We start from the raw sequence: 19,190 nt of genomic DNA on the forward strand, positions 1-19,190 counted from the left end.
CAATGAAGCGGTGATCCTGACACTTCTGGCTGTAAGATAGAGACATTACAGAAAAACTTAACTTAAAGAATATAAGTAAGCCATCTCACAATAAGGTAGAACAGAAAATAAAGGAATGGAATGCATTTTCCAAGAAGTGTACCAGTCCAGAATGAGGCATAACATGCAGTAGCACTGAAATAAAGGGGTGACATGCACACTCTAAAAAGTGAGCCATCTCAGGATGACTTATAACATGTGGCAGCACTGAAAAGTAAGGGGTTGACATGCACATTTCAAGATGTGAGCCTTCGGAATGTGTTGTAACATGTGCTACTACTAAAATAAAGGAGTGATGTGCATTGCAAGAATGGAGCCATATCAAAATGAGGTATAATATACGCTAGCACTGGTAACAAAGGGGGTGACATGCAGATTTCAAGAAGTGAGCCATCTCTGAATGAGGTATAACATGCAGTGGTACTGAAAATAAAGAGACTGGCCTACACATTTTACGAAGTTAGCCATCTCAGAATGAGGAATAACATGCTGTGGCACTGAAAGTAAAAGGGGTTGCATGTACATTCCAAGACGTTTGCCATCTCAGAATGAAGTGTAACATGTGGCGACACTGAATAAACAGGGACGGACATGAACAATCCAATTCTAAGATTGCATGCGCACAACTGTGACTCCAACAAGCGTGTTAACCAAGTGACCAGTTATCAGAACACTCTTTATTGACAGGGCTTAGGCATGACACTACATGAAAAGCTAGAAATCACTAAGCATCCCTTCCCCGCCTCTTCCCCTCTTTATTGGCCAATAAACCTCGAATGGTCATATGATACCCAGCCCCAAAAAAATACACACAAAAACGGACATACATATGGTAATTATGTTTTAGATAATACCGTCACCAGTCACTGCCATGAGTTACGGTTTTTATCTCTCGTTCTTTTATTCCTCTCTTTTATAATACTATGTAACTCCTGCATTTGGATGGTAATGAACTGTACTGCACATTATTGTGCATAGGTGTTTAAACCCTGGTGTACCACATATGCTAAGATGTAAACCTTGCCCTATCAGCAGATTATGAGAATTGTAAGATGTGCATGCTTTTGGATTGCTGTAGGGCCAAGGACTAGCAATGCCAGTTTCCTTTTTGATTTTTTCAAGCATTTGTTCGGCAGGGGACGAACAGATGACTGCCATCAACTTGGACAGTCGAGTGATCCTGTTACATCTCAGGCCTAAACTCAGACACCCTAAGCCAGGCACTCCTGCAGAGTAGGTTGCAGGTAACAATAACCCTTGTGGACGAGTCCAGTTGCCAGCACTTATAATATTGCCACTGCAGAGGGTTATCCTCTGCGCAAGCAACTCCTGTGCTCTCTTCAGATGGGCATTTTACTAGCTCGTCCATCGCCTCCCAGTTGTACTGGTCGTACGTGGAGATGAGGACCATCATACTGGCAATGTGCCCATATGTGGCCACCCCAAATGCTACCTGCTTTCCCGGGGCGTCAATGCACTTAGACTGTTTGTCTGGCAGAAGGGTGCCTCCTGTGGCCTGTGAATAATCCCTATTATGGGCTGTGTGCGCAACTAAGGAGTCAGGGTTGGCCACAAATGTAGACTGGATTGCCCGAGGCAGGCTCAAATTTTTCCTCCACACTGGGAGTAACTAAACTGGATTTTACTGACTCCTTAAAGTTGTCAGTAGCCGGCTTGAGCAGTCCCTTGAGCATGGCGAGTTAGTGGACTGCACGTTCTGTTTCAGACAGGGTTTCAACTAGGAAGTAGTCCTGGTCTTCCATTGTGTGGATTTTGGCCTAGGTATGTTGTGCAGCACTTTATATTGCTGCATGGTATGTAGTTGTATGCCTTCTTTTACTTTGCATACAGGACCTCAAAGAGTCTTTTGCAGATCGATCCTTTAATGGTTTCAGACTTTGGCAGCTTTGGATGTTTCTTTGACTGCTTTGGCAAGAATTGCAGGGAAGGTTTCAATGTTGATTTTGACCCAAAGTGTGGCTTTTCAGAGCCTAAGGGCCAGGGGGCTTGGTTCAGTCTCCATGGATGGAGTATCTAGGGTCCAGGGTTTCTGGGTTGGAGTAGCAGAACCCAAAGGTTTGTGCAGCTTCCAGATGGACATCAAACTCCCACAAAAGCAGTGCTCTGTCGAAGGATATTTTGGGGTGCCATCAATGCTTGAGGGTTCAATTTGGTATTCTGTTCCATTGCCGGCAGATAGACCACTGGCTCAAGGAATTCAACCTCCTCCTTGACATAGGAGCTCTTGGAGAAAATTGCCTCCAGACTTTCTTCTCCTTGATCTGCTGTTCTGCCCGATGCGATTACTCAACTTTCTTTCCCTCCGGTACCTTAGGTTTTTTTTGCAGCAGAAGGCAAGGTAAGCTTCACAGAAGTCTCAAAGTGTTCTTTGGAGGAGCAGCAGTTGCAGAACTTGTGATGCTCGTTTCCATGGAATTTGGCATTACACTTAAAGCAAGGGAAGAAATATATTCCATATCGCTGTCCTAGGTGCATTCTCAAAAAGGAAAAAACTTGGAAGGATAGTGGCTTGAGGATGCGATGCTTTAAAGTGCCCAGCTGATGACTATCAAATCAAGAGTCAAGGTGTCGCCAGCAGAACATTTGCTGGTACAGTATTGCTTTTTTCATTGCAGGGATGGAAGGGTGAGCAGCTGAATCAAAAAGGAAGAACCAGGGTTTATTATTGAACTCTGAACATCGTTCCCAAACGTCAAGCCCAATAGCAGAAGAAAATAAAATGAGATGCAACCAGTGTGCTGGTGCATTGTGGACAAAGGATGGTGTCACAATATATCTTATGACTCAAACTTTTTTGAAAAAAAACAAACGGCAAATGGCGGGGACCAACATTAGATCGCAGGAGTATGCACTGCATGTGCTTTTACATAAAATTAAAAAAAAGACAGTTAAAAACTGAGCAATGACTGACTCACATGTGTCAAACTGCTGAAATTCACCAGTTATGGGTTAGTAACGCACACAACACACGTGATAACACATGCCACCTGCCATCGTCGCAGGTTGACCTCTTGATTGCTCTTTTGTTTATTTCTGCACCTTTGCCAAATTGTTGTTTTCAGTCTGGTAGATAGCATACGTTAGTGCATGTGTTGCGCTCTTTTTCAGCATATCAACCAAATGAAAATAAAATAAATAAACAAGAATTTCAAGTGTTACCTGCAGCTCCTCAGAGATTCTCTCCAAGTGGTTGGTTATTTTTTTGATAAGGTCGCTGTACATCTGTTCTGAGTGCTGCTGGCAAACACATTTATATACACAACTGTGAAAACAAGAAACAAGACTAAGAGACTAAGAACAGGCACACAACACCCCTAAAAGAGCAAAGCAAGTTAAAAACAAACATGGGCAATGGCAGGATATCTTTAATATGCTCCACCCTGCACTCACTAAGGCACTCATCTGGCACTCACAAAAGAACACCACTGAACCTGTACTTACATGGGCAAACTGCTCCCTCTGCACCCACATGGATACACCCTTTCACCTCAACTCACATTGACCTACCCCTTCACCTGCACTCACAGATACACTTGGGCCCTCATTCTCAGTGGGCAGGTGAGAGAGGAGATATTTATCAGGCAGATAAAAACAAAAATCCAGGGATCGGGGGGAGGAGCTACGACAGCAAGCAAGATGGCCGCATAGCTTCCCGGCTACGCTGACCCCCGTCTCTAGCTCGAAGATCCTGTCGTATATCCTGATTTCTCGCCCCATATCCGGGTGCATGAACTACTCTGCGAACTGATGGTGCAATCCCGAGATTTTTCCGACATGGTGGAGTGGAGTTATGTCGAGGTTTAATGTGAGGCCTAGCCCAATCTGGAAGCCGGGGTCTCAAGTGTTGGTCTAGCCGGGTCCTAGTTGAACAACAGCGGACCGGAGAGAGCGGCAGGGTCCGGTCCACGGAACTTCCGACATCTTTATGATTGCTTTGCTGCTGATCTGCTGCCTGGAACTGTACCGGAGGTGCGGAGACGAGTGACGCCCGAGGTGGTGTGTGTGGGGGTCCGAGACCCGGGGGCCTGGCGTTCGTAGCGCCGGTGCCGTTGGATCGGAGACTTGGTGCACACTAACGCCTATTGACGATCGGTCCCTCACGGTTCATTCCTGCTCCGCCTAATCTTACCCCGGGGAAGGCGCCTCTCCGTGGGGGCCAATATGCTTGATGCTATGCGAAACCCGGCGGAGCGGGTTCAGTGCGGCCCACCATTGCGGTCAGTGATGGCGGCCCTTGAGGCACTTCAGGCGACTATGAAGACCCAGGCCTGGAATCTGATGTTGGCGGGGGACGGAATTAGAGGATCGGGACCGGTCTCTGATTTGCTGCCCGAGACCCGGTGGCCAGTTCCTTTCCCTATTGCTACCCCAGCGATGCCATTTGACCCGGTGCTTGGAGCTTTCCATGCCCCTACAGAAGTGGAACGGTTCGAACATGGAGATTGGCGATACACCTATAAAGTCGGAATCTTTGGAACTGCAATTGGCGGAACATTTCACTGCTTTTCCCAATTTGGAGGCATTTGCTCGTAATTGTGATCTGTGTGGGACTGTGTCGCACCCCCTTCCCAGCTGGTCCATCAAGATGGCGGATGTGATAGTGCCTGGTCTTAGAGTCGGGAAGGGGCATCGTTGGACTCGAGCGTCTACTTTGGGACTTGCCATCCTTTCTTCGACTTATAGACTATGTTTCGACAACTTCTGTTTGACCTTTGACAACTTTACGGTGGGGCTCTCTTTATCGGAGGGGATCAGCAAATTTGATCGACGGGGCCAAGGCTGAGACTGTTTGAGGTTTCACAATATTGATTTATCGGTAACTGGACTGCTTTATTTGGTTAACGGAGTCCGGGGCGGGATTTCTAGTTTCCTCTGATGTACTGTTTTATTGTGGTCTGCTTAATCGTGTTAGCATTGCGGGGGGTTCTTCGTTAAGACGGGGGGGGGGGGGGGAAGAGTCCGGGAATGCGTATGACATAGCCCTCCTCCATTTCTCCTTTTTGGGCAGGGTTTTAGTCCCTTCTTTCTTTCCCTTTGTTCTTCTATATTTCGGGTTCATTTACGGGGCGACAGACACGCTGCTAGGGAGGTAGGCCGTAGTCATCTGCAGGGGTGCAGGGTGGGGGGTTGGAGGGGGGGAATTTTATTTTTACTATTTGTTTCTATGGCCTTTTTTCTTCTTATCTTTCTTCGCCTTTTCTTTTGTTTCTTCTTTTTCGGGTCAGCGTAGTGGGTCTATTCTTTTGTCAATTGTCGACTTTTTATCTGTGCCTATACTTTCACGGTACTTCAGTACCATCGGGCGGGCGCTCCACTGGTGCGAACATTAATTGTATGCTTGTTTATCCTGAATTGTATGCCTCAGCGCCACTGTTTTGAATGATATCGAACTAACTGTGGACCTCCTACTGTTTTGCCCGCCCTTTATGCACCTTTGTGATATTGTATGGCACCTGATCCTTCTATCTTTATATTATAAAATGGAACCTTTATTATCCTGCTATTCGTATAGTGTGATATGCTGCCAGTTTTAATTGAAGACGTGCTGTATTCGCCTCCCGGGAGGCCGAGTCTGGTTCTAATTGCTTGGTTGAAATGATATTGATTAGCGGCCAGCCCTGGTGGCTGAAGGCCCATACTTGTAACTGGTTGAAGTATCAATAAAGGTTTTTCAAAAAAAAAAATCCAGGGATCAGTATTTATCGAGACAAACCGCTATAATGAATTTCCATATACAAATGGGGGTTCCATATACAAATAGGAGTTAACATGAGAATTATATGGTTTCCCACACCAAATTCGGATTCAGTACCAATAAATGCTGTTTACTGGGCATTTACATCCGGTGAACTGCAGAAGGATTGACCAGTTGAAATGGACATAGGGAAAGTTTCGGAGGATGCAGTACTTGGCGCTAAACTTGTGTTCCCAATCCCTGCGCAAACATGAGTTTGCGCAGGAATTAGGTAAAAGGCCACTGCACCCCACACTCATTAAAACACACACTGCATACCCTGCACTCAAAGGCACACCTTTCATTCTGAAGTCACGCAGACACCTGGCAGAGTACATACTATCCATCTGAACCCAGTATATACAGTCCTTACCTAGCCTGCCTCTAAACATGCTGACCCTCCATAAGCTTCATGTCATATGTAGCTCACCCCTTAAAACAGGCATGCAACCACATATACAACATAGTCAATGCTGGCAAATTGACATTGCTTTGCCAAGTACAGACAAAGTAAGACCATCTGGTCTTGCAAAAGCTTGTTACATTTCAGGGCAAGATGCAGTATAGAAACAACTTTCTAGTAACATGGGGGCAGCGAAAGCTGGTTACCATGTGTTAGTACATAGGCCCTTTAAGGAAGATGGGGGACCTTGTGATAGATCAGTATATGTTCCAAAGCTGGAGAGTTGTCATTATCCGTACCTGGTGGGTGCCCTGGAGATTGATAGTATTAATGCCAACCACACCCCAGTTGTGAGAATTAAACAAAGGTACCAGTGTCATTGTACAGGACAGCGGTCAGAACCTGTAGCATGATCACGTGCAGTGTCAAAGGCTGTACCACATGATAGGGCCAGCAGAAGCATGGACCCTGACCGGAGTCCGAATCAGTAGCATGGTCCCTAGCAGGCATCAGAGGTTGTAGCATGGCTCACAAGAGCTAGGACGCTGAAGCTAGCTCCCGACTGGTATCTCTGGCTGAAACGTGTTCCAAGGCAGGTGGCATAGCCTGCTACATGGCTCCTAACAGATGTCATGGGTCCTATGAGGGGCCCATGGATGCAGCATACCAACGGTACAATGCAGGTACCTGGGTTATGTCATCCAAGAATCTGTTATACATATACAACACCTTCCATCAGTTGTTAGCAGCTGCATAACAGAACATGTAAGGTAAGAAGTGCATGCACCATGACCTCAATGCTCTTGTGACAGTTACCAGTAGCTGCATCATGCCAGCTCTTACCAAGACTGATGCTGTCAAATCTACCACACCCTAGATTCCTGGTCACAGAGGCCAGGGTCTCTCCGAGGTGTCATTCCTGTAGGTCAGATTCAAGCATTTGAAGAGCTTGGTGAGAGACACACAAGTTACTACTTGTGTAACGATGTATCTGTAAGAGACATTAGTTACCGATAGATTCCTTGCCTTAGAATATCCCCAGGCGTCAGACTGGATCCGGAAAATTGTTTGCGTAGCAATACCCCTGAGCGCCAGCAGGCGTCGTCCGCGGCTCCGCGTCAGTCATCGGCGTCGTTAGCGCCAGAATGACGTTGGAGTACTTAGAGGCCGCCCATGCGCGCTGACGTCAGTTCTGATACACATCTTTTCCGCGCCAGATACTCAGATAGAACCAACACTGGTGCCATAAAACTAGGGCCCTGCAAGAGGAGACCTTAACCCTCGATATCGGTTCGCAGAACGGGGAGGATGGGTGGGTCGGTAAGGAATCGATCACTAACTAAAGTCTCTTACAGATATATTGTTACACAAGTAGTAACTTGTGCATCTGAAAGAGACACGTTAGTGATAGATTCCTTACCTTAGAATAGATACCCCAGCAATACCAACCCCGGTGGTGGGTCTGCGAACCAATAATCACACCAGAAAGTCCTGGAGGACAGAACGGCCAAAGAAGCCATCCCTCCGGACTTGGCTGTCCAGGCAATAGTGTCTTGCAAACGTGTGCAGCGAGGCCCACGTAGTTGCCTGGCAAATGTCCTGCAAGGGCACTCCTCCGCCCAGGGCAGTGGTAGTCGCCGTGGCCCGAGTGGAATGAGCCCTTAGACCAACAGGGGGTTCCTTCTTAGCCAAGGAGTAACACGCCTGGATACACAAGATGATCCACCGCGAGATGGTCCGCTTGTGCACCACCTTTTCCTTCTAAGCGCCCACGTAACAAACAAAGAGTTGGTCATCCACCCGGAACAGGCGTGTGCGATCCAGATACTAAGAGAGCGCACGTTTTGGGTCCAGACGGTGGAGCCTCTCTTCCTCTTTCGAGGGATGCGGAGGCAGAAAGAAGGTGGGCAAGGTAATGGACTGCCCGAGGTGGAAGGCCGTGACAACCTTAGGCAGGAAAGAGGGTCTCGTCCGCAACACAACCTTGTCCGGATGGACAGAGAGGAAAGGAGGTGTAGAAGCAAGAGACTGGAGCTCACTCACTCTCCTGGCAGAGGTGATGGCAACCAGGAAAGCAGTCTTCAAGGTAAGAAGACGGAGAGGAAAGTTATGGAGCGGCTCAAAGGGAGCACACATTAGGTAGGTAAGTACAAGATTCAAGTCCCACTGGGGCATCACGAAAGGAACAGGAGGAAACATGTGTGTGATGCCCTTCAAAAATCTATTTACAATCGGGGACTTGAACAAAAAAAAGGCTGATCAGGAAGCCTTAAGAAGGCGGAAAGGGCAGAAAGGTAGCCTGTGATAGTGCCCAGAGCAGAGCCCTGCTGGGCAAGAGAAAGAAGGAAGAGAAGAACCTCGGAAAGAGGGGCAGAGAGAGGATCCACAGCTTTTGCTGAGCACCATGCCACACATCTGTTCCACCTGCAGGCGTGTACCGACTTCGTGGAGGGACGCCTGGCTGCCAGAATGACATTACAGACTTCAGGAGGCAAGTCAAATGGCCTCAACTGCCGCTGCTCAATCTCCAAGCTTGTAAAGGAGTCTGGACAGGTTCGGGTGGAGGACCGTCCCCTGCTGCTGCGACAGAAGGTCCTCCCGAAGAGGCAGACGAATCGGGGGATCGACTGACATGCTGAGTAGCTCGGGATACCAGTATCTTCGTGCCCAGTCCGGAGCCACAAGGATAACCTGGGCCCGGTCGCGGCTGATCTTCTTCAGCACTCTGGGCAGAAGTGGTATAAGCGGAAAGGCGTACAATAGACTGCAACTCCACTCGCGACGAAAAGCGTCTCAGAGCGAGTGCCACCTTGGAAATTCCAACGCGCAGAACTGATGACATTGCCCGTTCTCTTCTGTGGCGAATAGATCTAACCAAGGCTCTCCCCACTACTGAAAGAGGCCTTCCGCCACGTCCGAGTTCAGACGCCATTCGTGATCCATCATGCACCGACGGCTGAGTTCGTCCGCCCTGGCGTGCAGGGAACGCCCTGATGTTCCAGCCACTGCCAGAGGCGCAGAGCCTCCTGGCATAGGGTCCACGACCCCACCCCGCCCTGTTTGTTGCAGTACCACATGGCGGTGGTGTTGTCCGTGAACACCTGCACTACACTCCCCCGGACAGAGGGGAGGAATGCCTTCAGTGCAAGTTGGATCGCCCGCAGCTTCAGAAGGTTGATGTGGAGCTGGGACTCCGCCGGAGACCAGAGACCTCTGATCTCCGCCTCTCCCATGTGGTCCCCCCAGCCCAGGAGGGACGCGTCCGTCACAACTATGTGCTCCGGGTGGGGTCGGGAGAGGGTCTGCCACTGACCCAATCGCGGGCCGTGAGCCACCACTGCAACTGTCTTGCAGTGCTCTCTGAGATCAAGACATGGTCGGACAAGTTGCCCTGATGCTGGGCCCACTGAAACTTCAGGTCCCACTGCAGAGCCCGCATCCGCCACCGGGCGTGATGCACCAGAAGGATGCAGGAGGCCATCAGCCCCAGAAGCAGCAGCGTCAACCTGACCGAGACTCAGGATAAAGGCTGAAAGATCGGAATCAGAGCCTGAATATCCCGAATCCGCTGTTCGGGAGGATAAACCCGAAACTGCGCCGAGTCCAGAACCGCTCCGATGAAGAGGAGCTTCTGAGAGTGACACAGGTGTGACTTCAGCAAGTTGATGGAGAACCCCAGCAGATGCACGAGATCAACCGTAGTCTGGAGGTGGCTGACGACTGTCTGGGGCGAGCCCGCCTTCAACAACCAGTCATCAAGGTAGGGGAAGACTGACACCCCTAACCTGCGCAGATGGGCTGCTACCACCGCCATCACTTTGGTGAACACCCGTGGGGCGCTGGTAAGGCCGAAGGGGAGCACGGTAAGTTGAAAGTGCTCGTGGCCTACCGTGAACCAGAGTGGGCCGGCAGGATGGGGATGTGAAAATAAGCGTCCTGAAAGTCCAACGCTCCATCCAGTCTCCGGGTTCCAGGGCTGCTAAGACCTGAGCCAGAGTCAGCATCTTGAACTTCTCCTTTCGGAGGAAGCCGTTGACGTTCCGTAGGTCCAAGATAGGGCGTAGGCCCCCTTTGCCCTTCTTGGGTACCAGAAAGTAGTGGGAGTAACTAACACACCCTACTTCTGGCCCCGGAACGCGCTCGATGGCCCCCTTGGCCAAGCGGGCAGTGACTTCCTCTTGCAGAAGTTGCAAGTGATCCCCCGACACGCGGTGGATTTGCGGTGGCATGGATGGAGGGGTCGCCTCTAAGAGGAGGGAGTAGCCCCTTCGGAAGATTTGCAGCACCCACCTGTCCGACGTGACAGTGCGCCAGTGGAAGAGGTGATCGCGAACCCTGCCCCCCACTGGCGTCACATGGGCCTGAAAGCAAGGACTAGGAGGGTTTTGAGACAGGTGCTGCAGGGGGAAGGTGTGGACTGGCCTCGCCGTTGTCCCCGACCGCCGCCACGGCGGTTTCCACGGCCGCCACCGCGCTGTTGAACATTCTGCGGCGCCTGCCTGGCAGCATGTGTGGGAGCACCCCTTCCGTAGCCGCGAAAGGCACCAGTTTGCTGGCGTGGGGCCGAGAGGCCCAAGGACTTGGCCGTAGGCCCTGGAGTCCTTAAATTGCTAAAGTGCATGGTCTGCCTTGTCGCCAAAGAGACGACGGCCATCAAACAGCATGTCCAGGAGAGTGGCCTGGACATCGGCCGAAAAGTTGGCGGACCTCAACCAGGCGAGGCGTCGAACCGCCACCGTCGTTGCCATCGCCCTGCCCAGTGAGTCCGTGGTATCCAGCCCACACCGGATGGAATACCGCGCTGCATCTCGTCCCTCCGCAAGGGTTTGGGTAAGTTTTGCCCAGACCTCCTCCGGACATTGTGGCAGCACGTCCGCTACCACATCCCACAGGGTGTGGGTGTAGTGGCCCAAGAGGCATGCAGTATTGACTGACCGCAGTCCCAAACTCAGGGACGAGAACACCTTCTTCCCGAACTGTTCATACCTCTTGGATTCCCGATCGGGCGGAGCCATCGGGAATGCGGTCTGGGAAGTGGAGGCCTGGATGACCAGGCTCTCGGGGGTGGGGTGGGTGGACAAAAAGCAAGGGTCGCCCGGGGCCGGGCGGTAGCGTCTGGCCACGTTCCTATCCACAGGCAGAGCTGTGGCGGGCTTGGACCAAGTGCCCACAAGAACGTCACACAAGGCCTCACTAAACGGCAGCAGAGGCTCATTGGAGCTTGCCTGCGGTTTAAGGACCTCAGTGAGGAGGTTAGTCCTCATGGCAGCGACAGGGAGCTCAAGGTTTAAGGCCTTGGCCGCCCGCGTCAACACTACACTATAAGCAGCCCCCTCCTCCGTAGCCACGGTGGGAGGGGAGACAAATCCAGTGTCTGCCGAAGTGTCAAGTCCACTGGCCTCCCCAAGCTCATATGTCCAGTCCTGTGAAGACCGGCACTCCCATGCCAGAGGGTTCTCAGACCCCTCCCAATCACCCTCGTCACCCATAGTTCAGGGTCAACAGATGGGTCCTGTTCATGGAAATAGAAATCTCCAAATGCCATCGGAGCGCCAGAACCGGACCGAGGGTAGGATCAGGGACCATAGCAGGTGCGACACCCGCAGGGCCGGCGCGGTCGAGAGGTCGACCGGCGACGACCCGGATCCGGAAGCGGATCCAGAGAGGGCCTGCCGCGCCGGGACGAAGTCGCCAGCGGCACCGGGGCTAAAGCACCCGATGGCGTCGGAGCCGAAGCACCCGACCCGCTAGGCCCTCCAGTGGGGCGGTTGGGCCCGGAGGCGCCACGGAACGCGGCTGAGGAGGGAGGGACCTCATAGCCATGAGGTACCGCTCGATCTCCTCAGGCATCGCGTCTTGCCCAGGGACCCAAAGGTGTGGGGCAGGCGGCGACGACGACTGTGACTCCGTCGGAGCCGCATAGGTGGTGTCACCCGAACCCCCGGCCGCATCGCACAATCGTCGGGGTGTGTCGGAGGAACGAGGATGTCTCTCCGACCTCTCATGCCTCTTACCTGAGGACTTGGATCCTGACGACCGATGTCCACTCCCGGAGCTGCAAGGGCTCCGACCCCGCAACTGGTCCCTCGACCTCCCGTGGGACCGGGACCTGAAGCTGCGCGGGGCCGACTGCCGGAGTTCCACTCGCTTGCGGGACTGCTCTCGCCTAGCTTTAGACGTCAGGGCCCGTCAGTCGGAGCAGGTGCGGTGGTCATGGTCGAGGCCTAAACACTTGAGGCACCGGCAATGGGGGTCGGTAGCCGACATCAGTCAGTCGCACTTGGAACAGGGTTTAAACCCGGGCATCCCTATTGGCACCTGAACACAGCTGAGCTCTCGCAACTACATTCAAGTGAAAATAAACATGATAAGTGTGACATAAACAATTAAGCAGACAGAAGCAGATTCTTTAGATGTTATTTCTTGTATTCGCAAGATGATGATTTAATGTGTCCACACTCGAAGAATAGTCCACAATTAGCCGACACGTGTTTCGTCGTGCTTCAATGAGTCAACACGACTCTTCAGGGCTTGTGGCTTAACTCGGGTTAACTGAGTTCGAGATCAGTCTGAATCTCGTGGTAGCGTTCAAAGTACGGTTAGAATCCTTAGTATGCTTGGTTACTGAAATGTACATCAAGCTTATTTATGAGCAAGAAGGTATTCTTGCTTCTATGTGACGCCCAATGGCGTAAATGGTGCTTTCAAAGTTCACGCTTAATACGGGTACGTGTTAAGCGGTTAGCGGGAGGTGATCCACCTATGCAGGCGATGTGAAAACGGGTGCGTTTCACTTTTCACGACGTTCAGGCGTGCGGCATCCCTCCTCTGTTGATTCCCGGTGGCCGTGTTACGAACGACCGTTGTTCATATGTTAAGTCATTGACTTATTTAGACGGTTAAGGGCTTTTTTCCGTCTGCTCTTCACGCACTACCCTTTTACCCACCTACACCATACCCTGTAACGTAGAAATTGAGGCAGAGCGCCCCCAGCATCTGAAATCTTAAAAAACCCTGTACAGCTGATCCCTACTGGCACCGTTGGAGTCGAAGACTCAAGTCGAGAAATGATCAAAAAGATCAAAAAGTTTAGTAAAAAAAGACTAAGGGGTAGAGCTTCTCCGGATCTGCGCTAGCTGGCGTGAAAAAAAGAAGAACTGACGTCAGCGCGCATGGGCGGCGTCTAAGTACTCCGACGACGTCATTCCGGCGCTAACGACGCAGACGACGGACGCGGAGCCGCGGACGACGCCTGCCGGCGCGCAGGGGTATTGCTATGCTAAATTTTCCGAATCCAGTCTGACGCCTGGGGATATTCTAAGGTAAGGAATCTATCACTAACGTGTCTCTTTCAGATATGTTCGACAGGCAGGAGGTGCTAGCCTTGTTAAAGCTATACGTCTGGTAGATATTATTGTTGACTGTGTTGAACTTACATGGGAAGTCGCTGTATAACAATACCACCACAAGGTGGCCACTCTCGAAGATCTGTGCCTTGTTGCTGCTGGACTTAGCAGCAGAGTAGGCTTGTACGACTAATTGTCTGGCTCCTGCTGGACAGTAACAGGCACATGGCAATGATTTGACAGCTGGCAGCAGTGGGTGTGGCAACAGCACAGCCTGTGTAGCAAACACACTGTCCACGCAGCTTAACCCCCACAGCTTAAAAGTAAAAGTGGGACTTCAAGCAGTGTGAGAGTATGCTTCTGTCAAGAAGAGGCCAAACACAGCCTAGCGTGAGGTTACGTTTGTCAGCCAGCCAGATGCAGTACAGCTAGCTCAGAGGCCTGAGATGGGGTGGCTTCCGACAAGCCTTTCCGCTGATGAACTAAATGTAAAATAGCATTACTGACTGAAGAAAACTTCTGCCCTCAAGGAATGGCAAAGAGCTTGGAAGCACCTCCAGGGAACAGACAAATACAGCAGCAATGTGAAGTGGTGGCTTTCTCTACAGGTCTTGCATTTTTGTTTGATTCCAAAGTCATAATTTAGTCAGCAAAATCTAGCAAACGAACGCTACATAAGCGGATTCATATTATCTGAGATGGACAATGCATCATGATGGGGACGTACTACATCATGATGCTTCTCCTGGCAACACTGCTGTATGTCAACAGACAAACTACCATTGCTGTTAATGCCTGGGGAAGGGTTTTACACTTACATTCTCCCGCAGGATTACATGTGAACTCTGCAGCCATGGGATAGGAGCAACTGCCACTCACAAACCAATAACAGAGTAACAAGCACTCTTTCGTAAGGAGCTTATAAACTCTGCCAAATTAAATGTACCGTATTTTCCGGCGTATAAGACGACCTTTTAACCCCTTAAAATTTTCTGGAAAGTCGGGGGTCGTCTTATACGCCGGGTACAAAATTTTATGGTATTTTTTCATGCGCTTTTTCATAGCGAGGACTTCACTCGAAGGTGTCAGACCGCTTCACAATACAAAATAACAAGAAACAACACACCTTATGTTAAAAAATACAGCCACCGACCCTGGCAACGTCCAAAAATACAGCCACCGACCCTGGCAACGTCCACACCCAGGCCCCGCGCCATGAATTGTGCAAGTATCGAAAGCGAGCGTGTTTTTGTCATAGCGAGGACTTCACTCGAAGGTGTCAGACCGCTTCACAATAGGAAATAACCAGAAACAACACACCTTATGTCAAAAAATACAGCCACCGACCCTGGCAGCGTCCACACCCAGGCCCCGCGCCATGAAGTATCGAAAGCGAGCGTTTTTTTCATAGCAAGGACTTCACTCGAAGGTGTCAAACCGCTTCACAAGCGAGCAAATGGCGCCATGAGTCTTACCTCGACTGCCGCTGCCGCTGTACACGCGCCTCCAACCGCTTGCACATCCCCAGGCAGACGAGGCAGCAGGACGAGGCAGCAGGACGTCCGAAACACGGTACATGGTAATGGGCAGCCAACGCCGAAGATGGCAGCGCCCGGTGTGTTGACACGTTTGGCACGTTTGGCACGTTTTGGCACGCTCACCTCTCCCCTTGGCATGGGCGTGGCATAGAAAGGGGACTGTACAATGTTCCCAAATGTTCCCGAAGGCAGTAGAGCACTTGCCGTGATTGGCTGGTTGTTGCTAAGAGGAAAAACAGTCTCGTGACCAGATAGCGTATTTGCCGTACCGTACGTGTGGTGTTGAAGACAGTCTCTGCACCTGTCCATTCTGTACAGCACCAGTACCGTACATCGAGTGCAAATGGCTGACAGTCAAGAACCCGGCAAGGCTCCAGCAGCACATTCCGTGCAAACGGCAGACAGCGAAGAACCCGGCAAGGCTCCAGCAGCGCATCCAGAGCAAATGGCTGGCAGTCTAGAACTCAGCAAGGCTCCAGCAGTGGCAAGGAGAAGAAAATATGAAGCCAGCTACAAACTCAAAGTTGTGGCTTTTGCCACGGAACATAATAACTGTGCTGCTGCTAGGCAATATGGAGTGACAGAGAAGATGGTTCGGGCCTGGAGAGCAAATGAGCAAGCATTGCGGAGTATGCCAAGGGGCAAGTGTGCACTAAGAAGAGGCACCGCACATTGGCCAGAACTGGAAAAGCATGTAGCAGACATGGTGGCCGAGCATCGGCAAAGCGGGTATGTCGTGACCCGAAATAAAATCCGCTTGGTTGCACTTCAGTGGGCCAAATCTAATCCCGATCTCAGCCACAGATTTAAGGCCACTGTGTCCTGGTGTACCAGATTCTTGGGAAGGCATAATCTGGTATTGCGGCAAAAGACAAAAATTGCCCAGAAATTACCAGCGGATCTTGATGCCAAAATGCATAGCTTCCATCGCTACGTCATTAGGCTGCGCAATGAACATGTGTATGCGCTAAGTAGCATCGGAAACATGGATGAAACTCCGATGAATTTTGATATGATCGCCAACAAAACTGTCCATCAAAAAGGCGAAAAGACAATTTTAATAAAAACAACAGGACATGAGAAGTCCAGTTTCACTGTGGTACTTGCATGCACAGCTGATGGTGGCAAACTGAGGCCAATGGTTATTTTTAAAAGGAAAACAATGCCGAAACTCAAGTTTCCTGCTGGTTGTTTTGTGCATGTTAATGAGAAAGGATGGATGGATGAAGAAGGGGTAAAGCTATGGCTTGATAACGTATGGAGCAGGCGACCAGGTGGACTTCTACAAAGGCGTAGTCTACTGGTGTGGGATATGTTCAGGGCTCATTTAACTCCCAGCACCAAGCAAAGGCTGGCAAGACTGAAAACGGATGCTGCTGTTATACCTGGAGGACTGACATCGTTGGTGCAGCCACTGGATGTGTGCCTAAACAAGCCATTTAAAGATCGCATCCGAGAACAGTGGAATGAGTGGATGGTTAGCGGTGAAAAAACATTCACAAAAGGAGGAAACATGCGTGCGCCACAGTTGGATGTTTTGTGCAACTTTGTCATAAAGGCCTGGAACGACATCGATGCAGAAACAGTCATAAAGTCTTTCAAGAAGTGTGGCATATCGAACTCATTAGATGGTATGGAGGACGACTATCTGTGGGAAGGTGAAGAGGATGCCGAAGAAGAGACCACATCATCTGATACGGAATTGGTACAAGATCCGTACGATGACTGCCTTACAGATGTACCACAAGATCTCATAGACTTACTTATGAGATCAGATGACGAAGAGGAGGATTTTGAAGGTTTTTAAAGGGAACGTTATAAATCCTGTAGAAATCGCTTGGATTTATGGGAAGTTATGGAACGTTTAATGCACTTGCACTGTTTCATGCACTACGTTATTTATGTTTGCCGTTATTCAGAAGTGACAGTTTTTGATATGGTTTTAAATAAAATGTTTCCGAGTAAAGCAAGATTGTTTCTACAACCAATTTCTTTGCGTTCAGTCTTTCAGTTTGTAAAATAAACGCTTATAGGTACCCACTGCCCACTGATAAAGCCTTACTGCTCACCCACAGGGAGGAGGACTAGACTAATACGGTAAGTTCAAAATACCGGTACATACCTACTCGGAATGGCTATGCTGCGCTGGAAGTGGGGGGTCGTCTTATACGGCGAGTATAGCACTAAACCTAAAATTTTTCTGCCAAAGTCGGGGGTCGTCTTATACGCCGGGTCGTCTTATACGCCGGAAAATACGGTAATTGAAACAAAATGTGGATAGACTCAAAGACTGTTTTCTGAAAGCTCTTTATTTGGTGATCATGCGAGGTCTGGCGATAGTTTTGCTGTCAAGCCAGAGCTAACTGCTGATTAGTTTTCTAGTGAAATAGAATTAGAAATGCATTCCATGCCAAGCCTATAGTGAATGGTGTTCATAAGCAAATAACACTAAAGCCATTCTTGATGGGGCAATGCACCAATGAAAAAAGACAAACTTGTGTAGAAGTCTCTCCTCCGTCGAAAGAAAATGAACTAAAAACCTACAGTGTTGCTAGTATCAGTAATAGATGCAGGTGTATAGTCATTATCGGGACCTCTGTTTGTGAAGAGTGGTAATGTAGTATCGCAAATTTAAAGTCAATAACTATAACTATGCTATAGAGTAGAACTGCAGCAGGCCTATTATCTACATGAAGAGAAGAAATCACAAATGGCATCAGTAGTGGCATTTCGCATCACAACTTCCCAAGAATATTGCTTAACTTGCAAATGATGGTTTTATTTCGGTTAACTTCCAATGGCAATAGTGTGATTCCCATGGCCTATACCCAGTACCTACTAGGCACAGCAAAAATACAACTCATCATGAACTAGTTCATATTGGACTGGGTGCAAAGGACAAATGAAAACTAGGTCATAGCCAAGGGCTGTGCCCAATATGCTTCGGGATGAGGTGAAAAGCATGGCCCCTTGCCAGGTCCCTAAGCTTGCCTTAGAGTCAGAGACCAATGTTAGTGCATCTCTCAACTTTTCCGTTCACTCTTCAGCTGGAAGAAGGTGTCAGCAACAGCTCAGTCACATCCATGAGTAGAGGAGCTCATGAGTAAGTAGGATTAGCTCATATATAAGCTCTCTGGATTCATGTGAGTATGCAACTGCTGATTGCACCAGAGATGCCAGGTTGAGACATACTTCCTTCATAACACTTTATTTTTATTAGATTTTTTTTTAATACAGCAGAATTACAGGGACCCACAATTACAGACTTGAGTGCATACAGTACAGAAATTAATTTCACATCAATTACCTACATGTGGCCAGCCTGGCTCCATCGCAACAGCTATCAGAGTATCACATCACACTCCCCACATTTTACAAAAATGATAAACCTCACCACCCTTACTTAAAAATTAAGGGTTTAAAAAAAAAAAAGTCTTGGCATTTTATAATCATGCATAACATTGTAAAGTAAATGACATAATACAAGTTGAACACAGCTTTCCATATTCTTCCCGCTTGGACGTTTACTGTATATTACAGTTTATTATTGCATCACATGGCCGTAATGTATACAGTAAAAACATTACCTGATAAAATCGACTGCACACTCCTATCTATCACATGGGAACTCTGGTCTGTTATAGCGCACCCATTTCTCGTGATAGAGATGTGCCTGCTCGTGTCATTTTTCCTGAATATTCCCTGGGGGCCTACTAACTGCTGGGGATTGTTGTGAGATTCACCGTTAACTCCATACAACAAGTGTGCCAAAGAAATCTCAAATTAACAAAATACAAAAAAGGAGAATAGACTCAAACAGCGCATGTGATTGCTATTCGCCTCTTGGCCAGAGCCAGAGACAGATCAATAAATGTATTCCCCCACATTATGCTTGGGTGGTAAAGCTCAAGTAGGCAAACCTCTGCTGAGTGCCTAAGTGCACAATTTAGTGCGTCATTGATCTTAGCTAGTACTGTTACCCAGAATCCCTGCAGCAACGCACAGCTCCAGGTCATATGGAGAAAGTCTGCAGCCAATTGGCCCCACCTCGGGGAGCCTCTTGCCTCTCCTCCAAAGGCGGCCTGGAGGTGATGGGGGGCCATATAGGT

The 19,190-nt window shown here is 49.4% G+C and overlaps 1 protein-coding gene across 1 annotated transcript in view; it reads right to left on the reverse strand.

Moving 5' to 3' along the window:
- CACUL1 (CDK2 associated cullin domain 1) overlaps positions 1–19,190 on the reverse strand; it is a 410,130-nt gene that overhangs the window by 322,672 nt on the left and 68,268 nt on the right. Inside the window, exon 3 of the mRNA XM_086922922.1 lies at positions 3,220–3,322. Coding sequence (XP_086779048.1) covers positions 3,220–3,322 — 103 coding nt within the window. The remainder of the gene's footprint in view (positions 1–3,219; positions 3,323–19,190) is intronic.

Source organism: Lissotriton vulgaris, chromosome 5 (genome assembly GCF_964263255.1).
Source record: "Lissotriton vulgaris chromosome 5, aLisVul1.2, whole genome shotgun sequence".
NCBI classification, from domain to species: Eukaryota; Metazoa; Chordata; class Amphibia; order Caudata; family Salamandridae; genus Lissotriton; species Lissotriton vulgaris.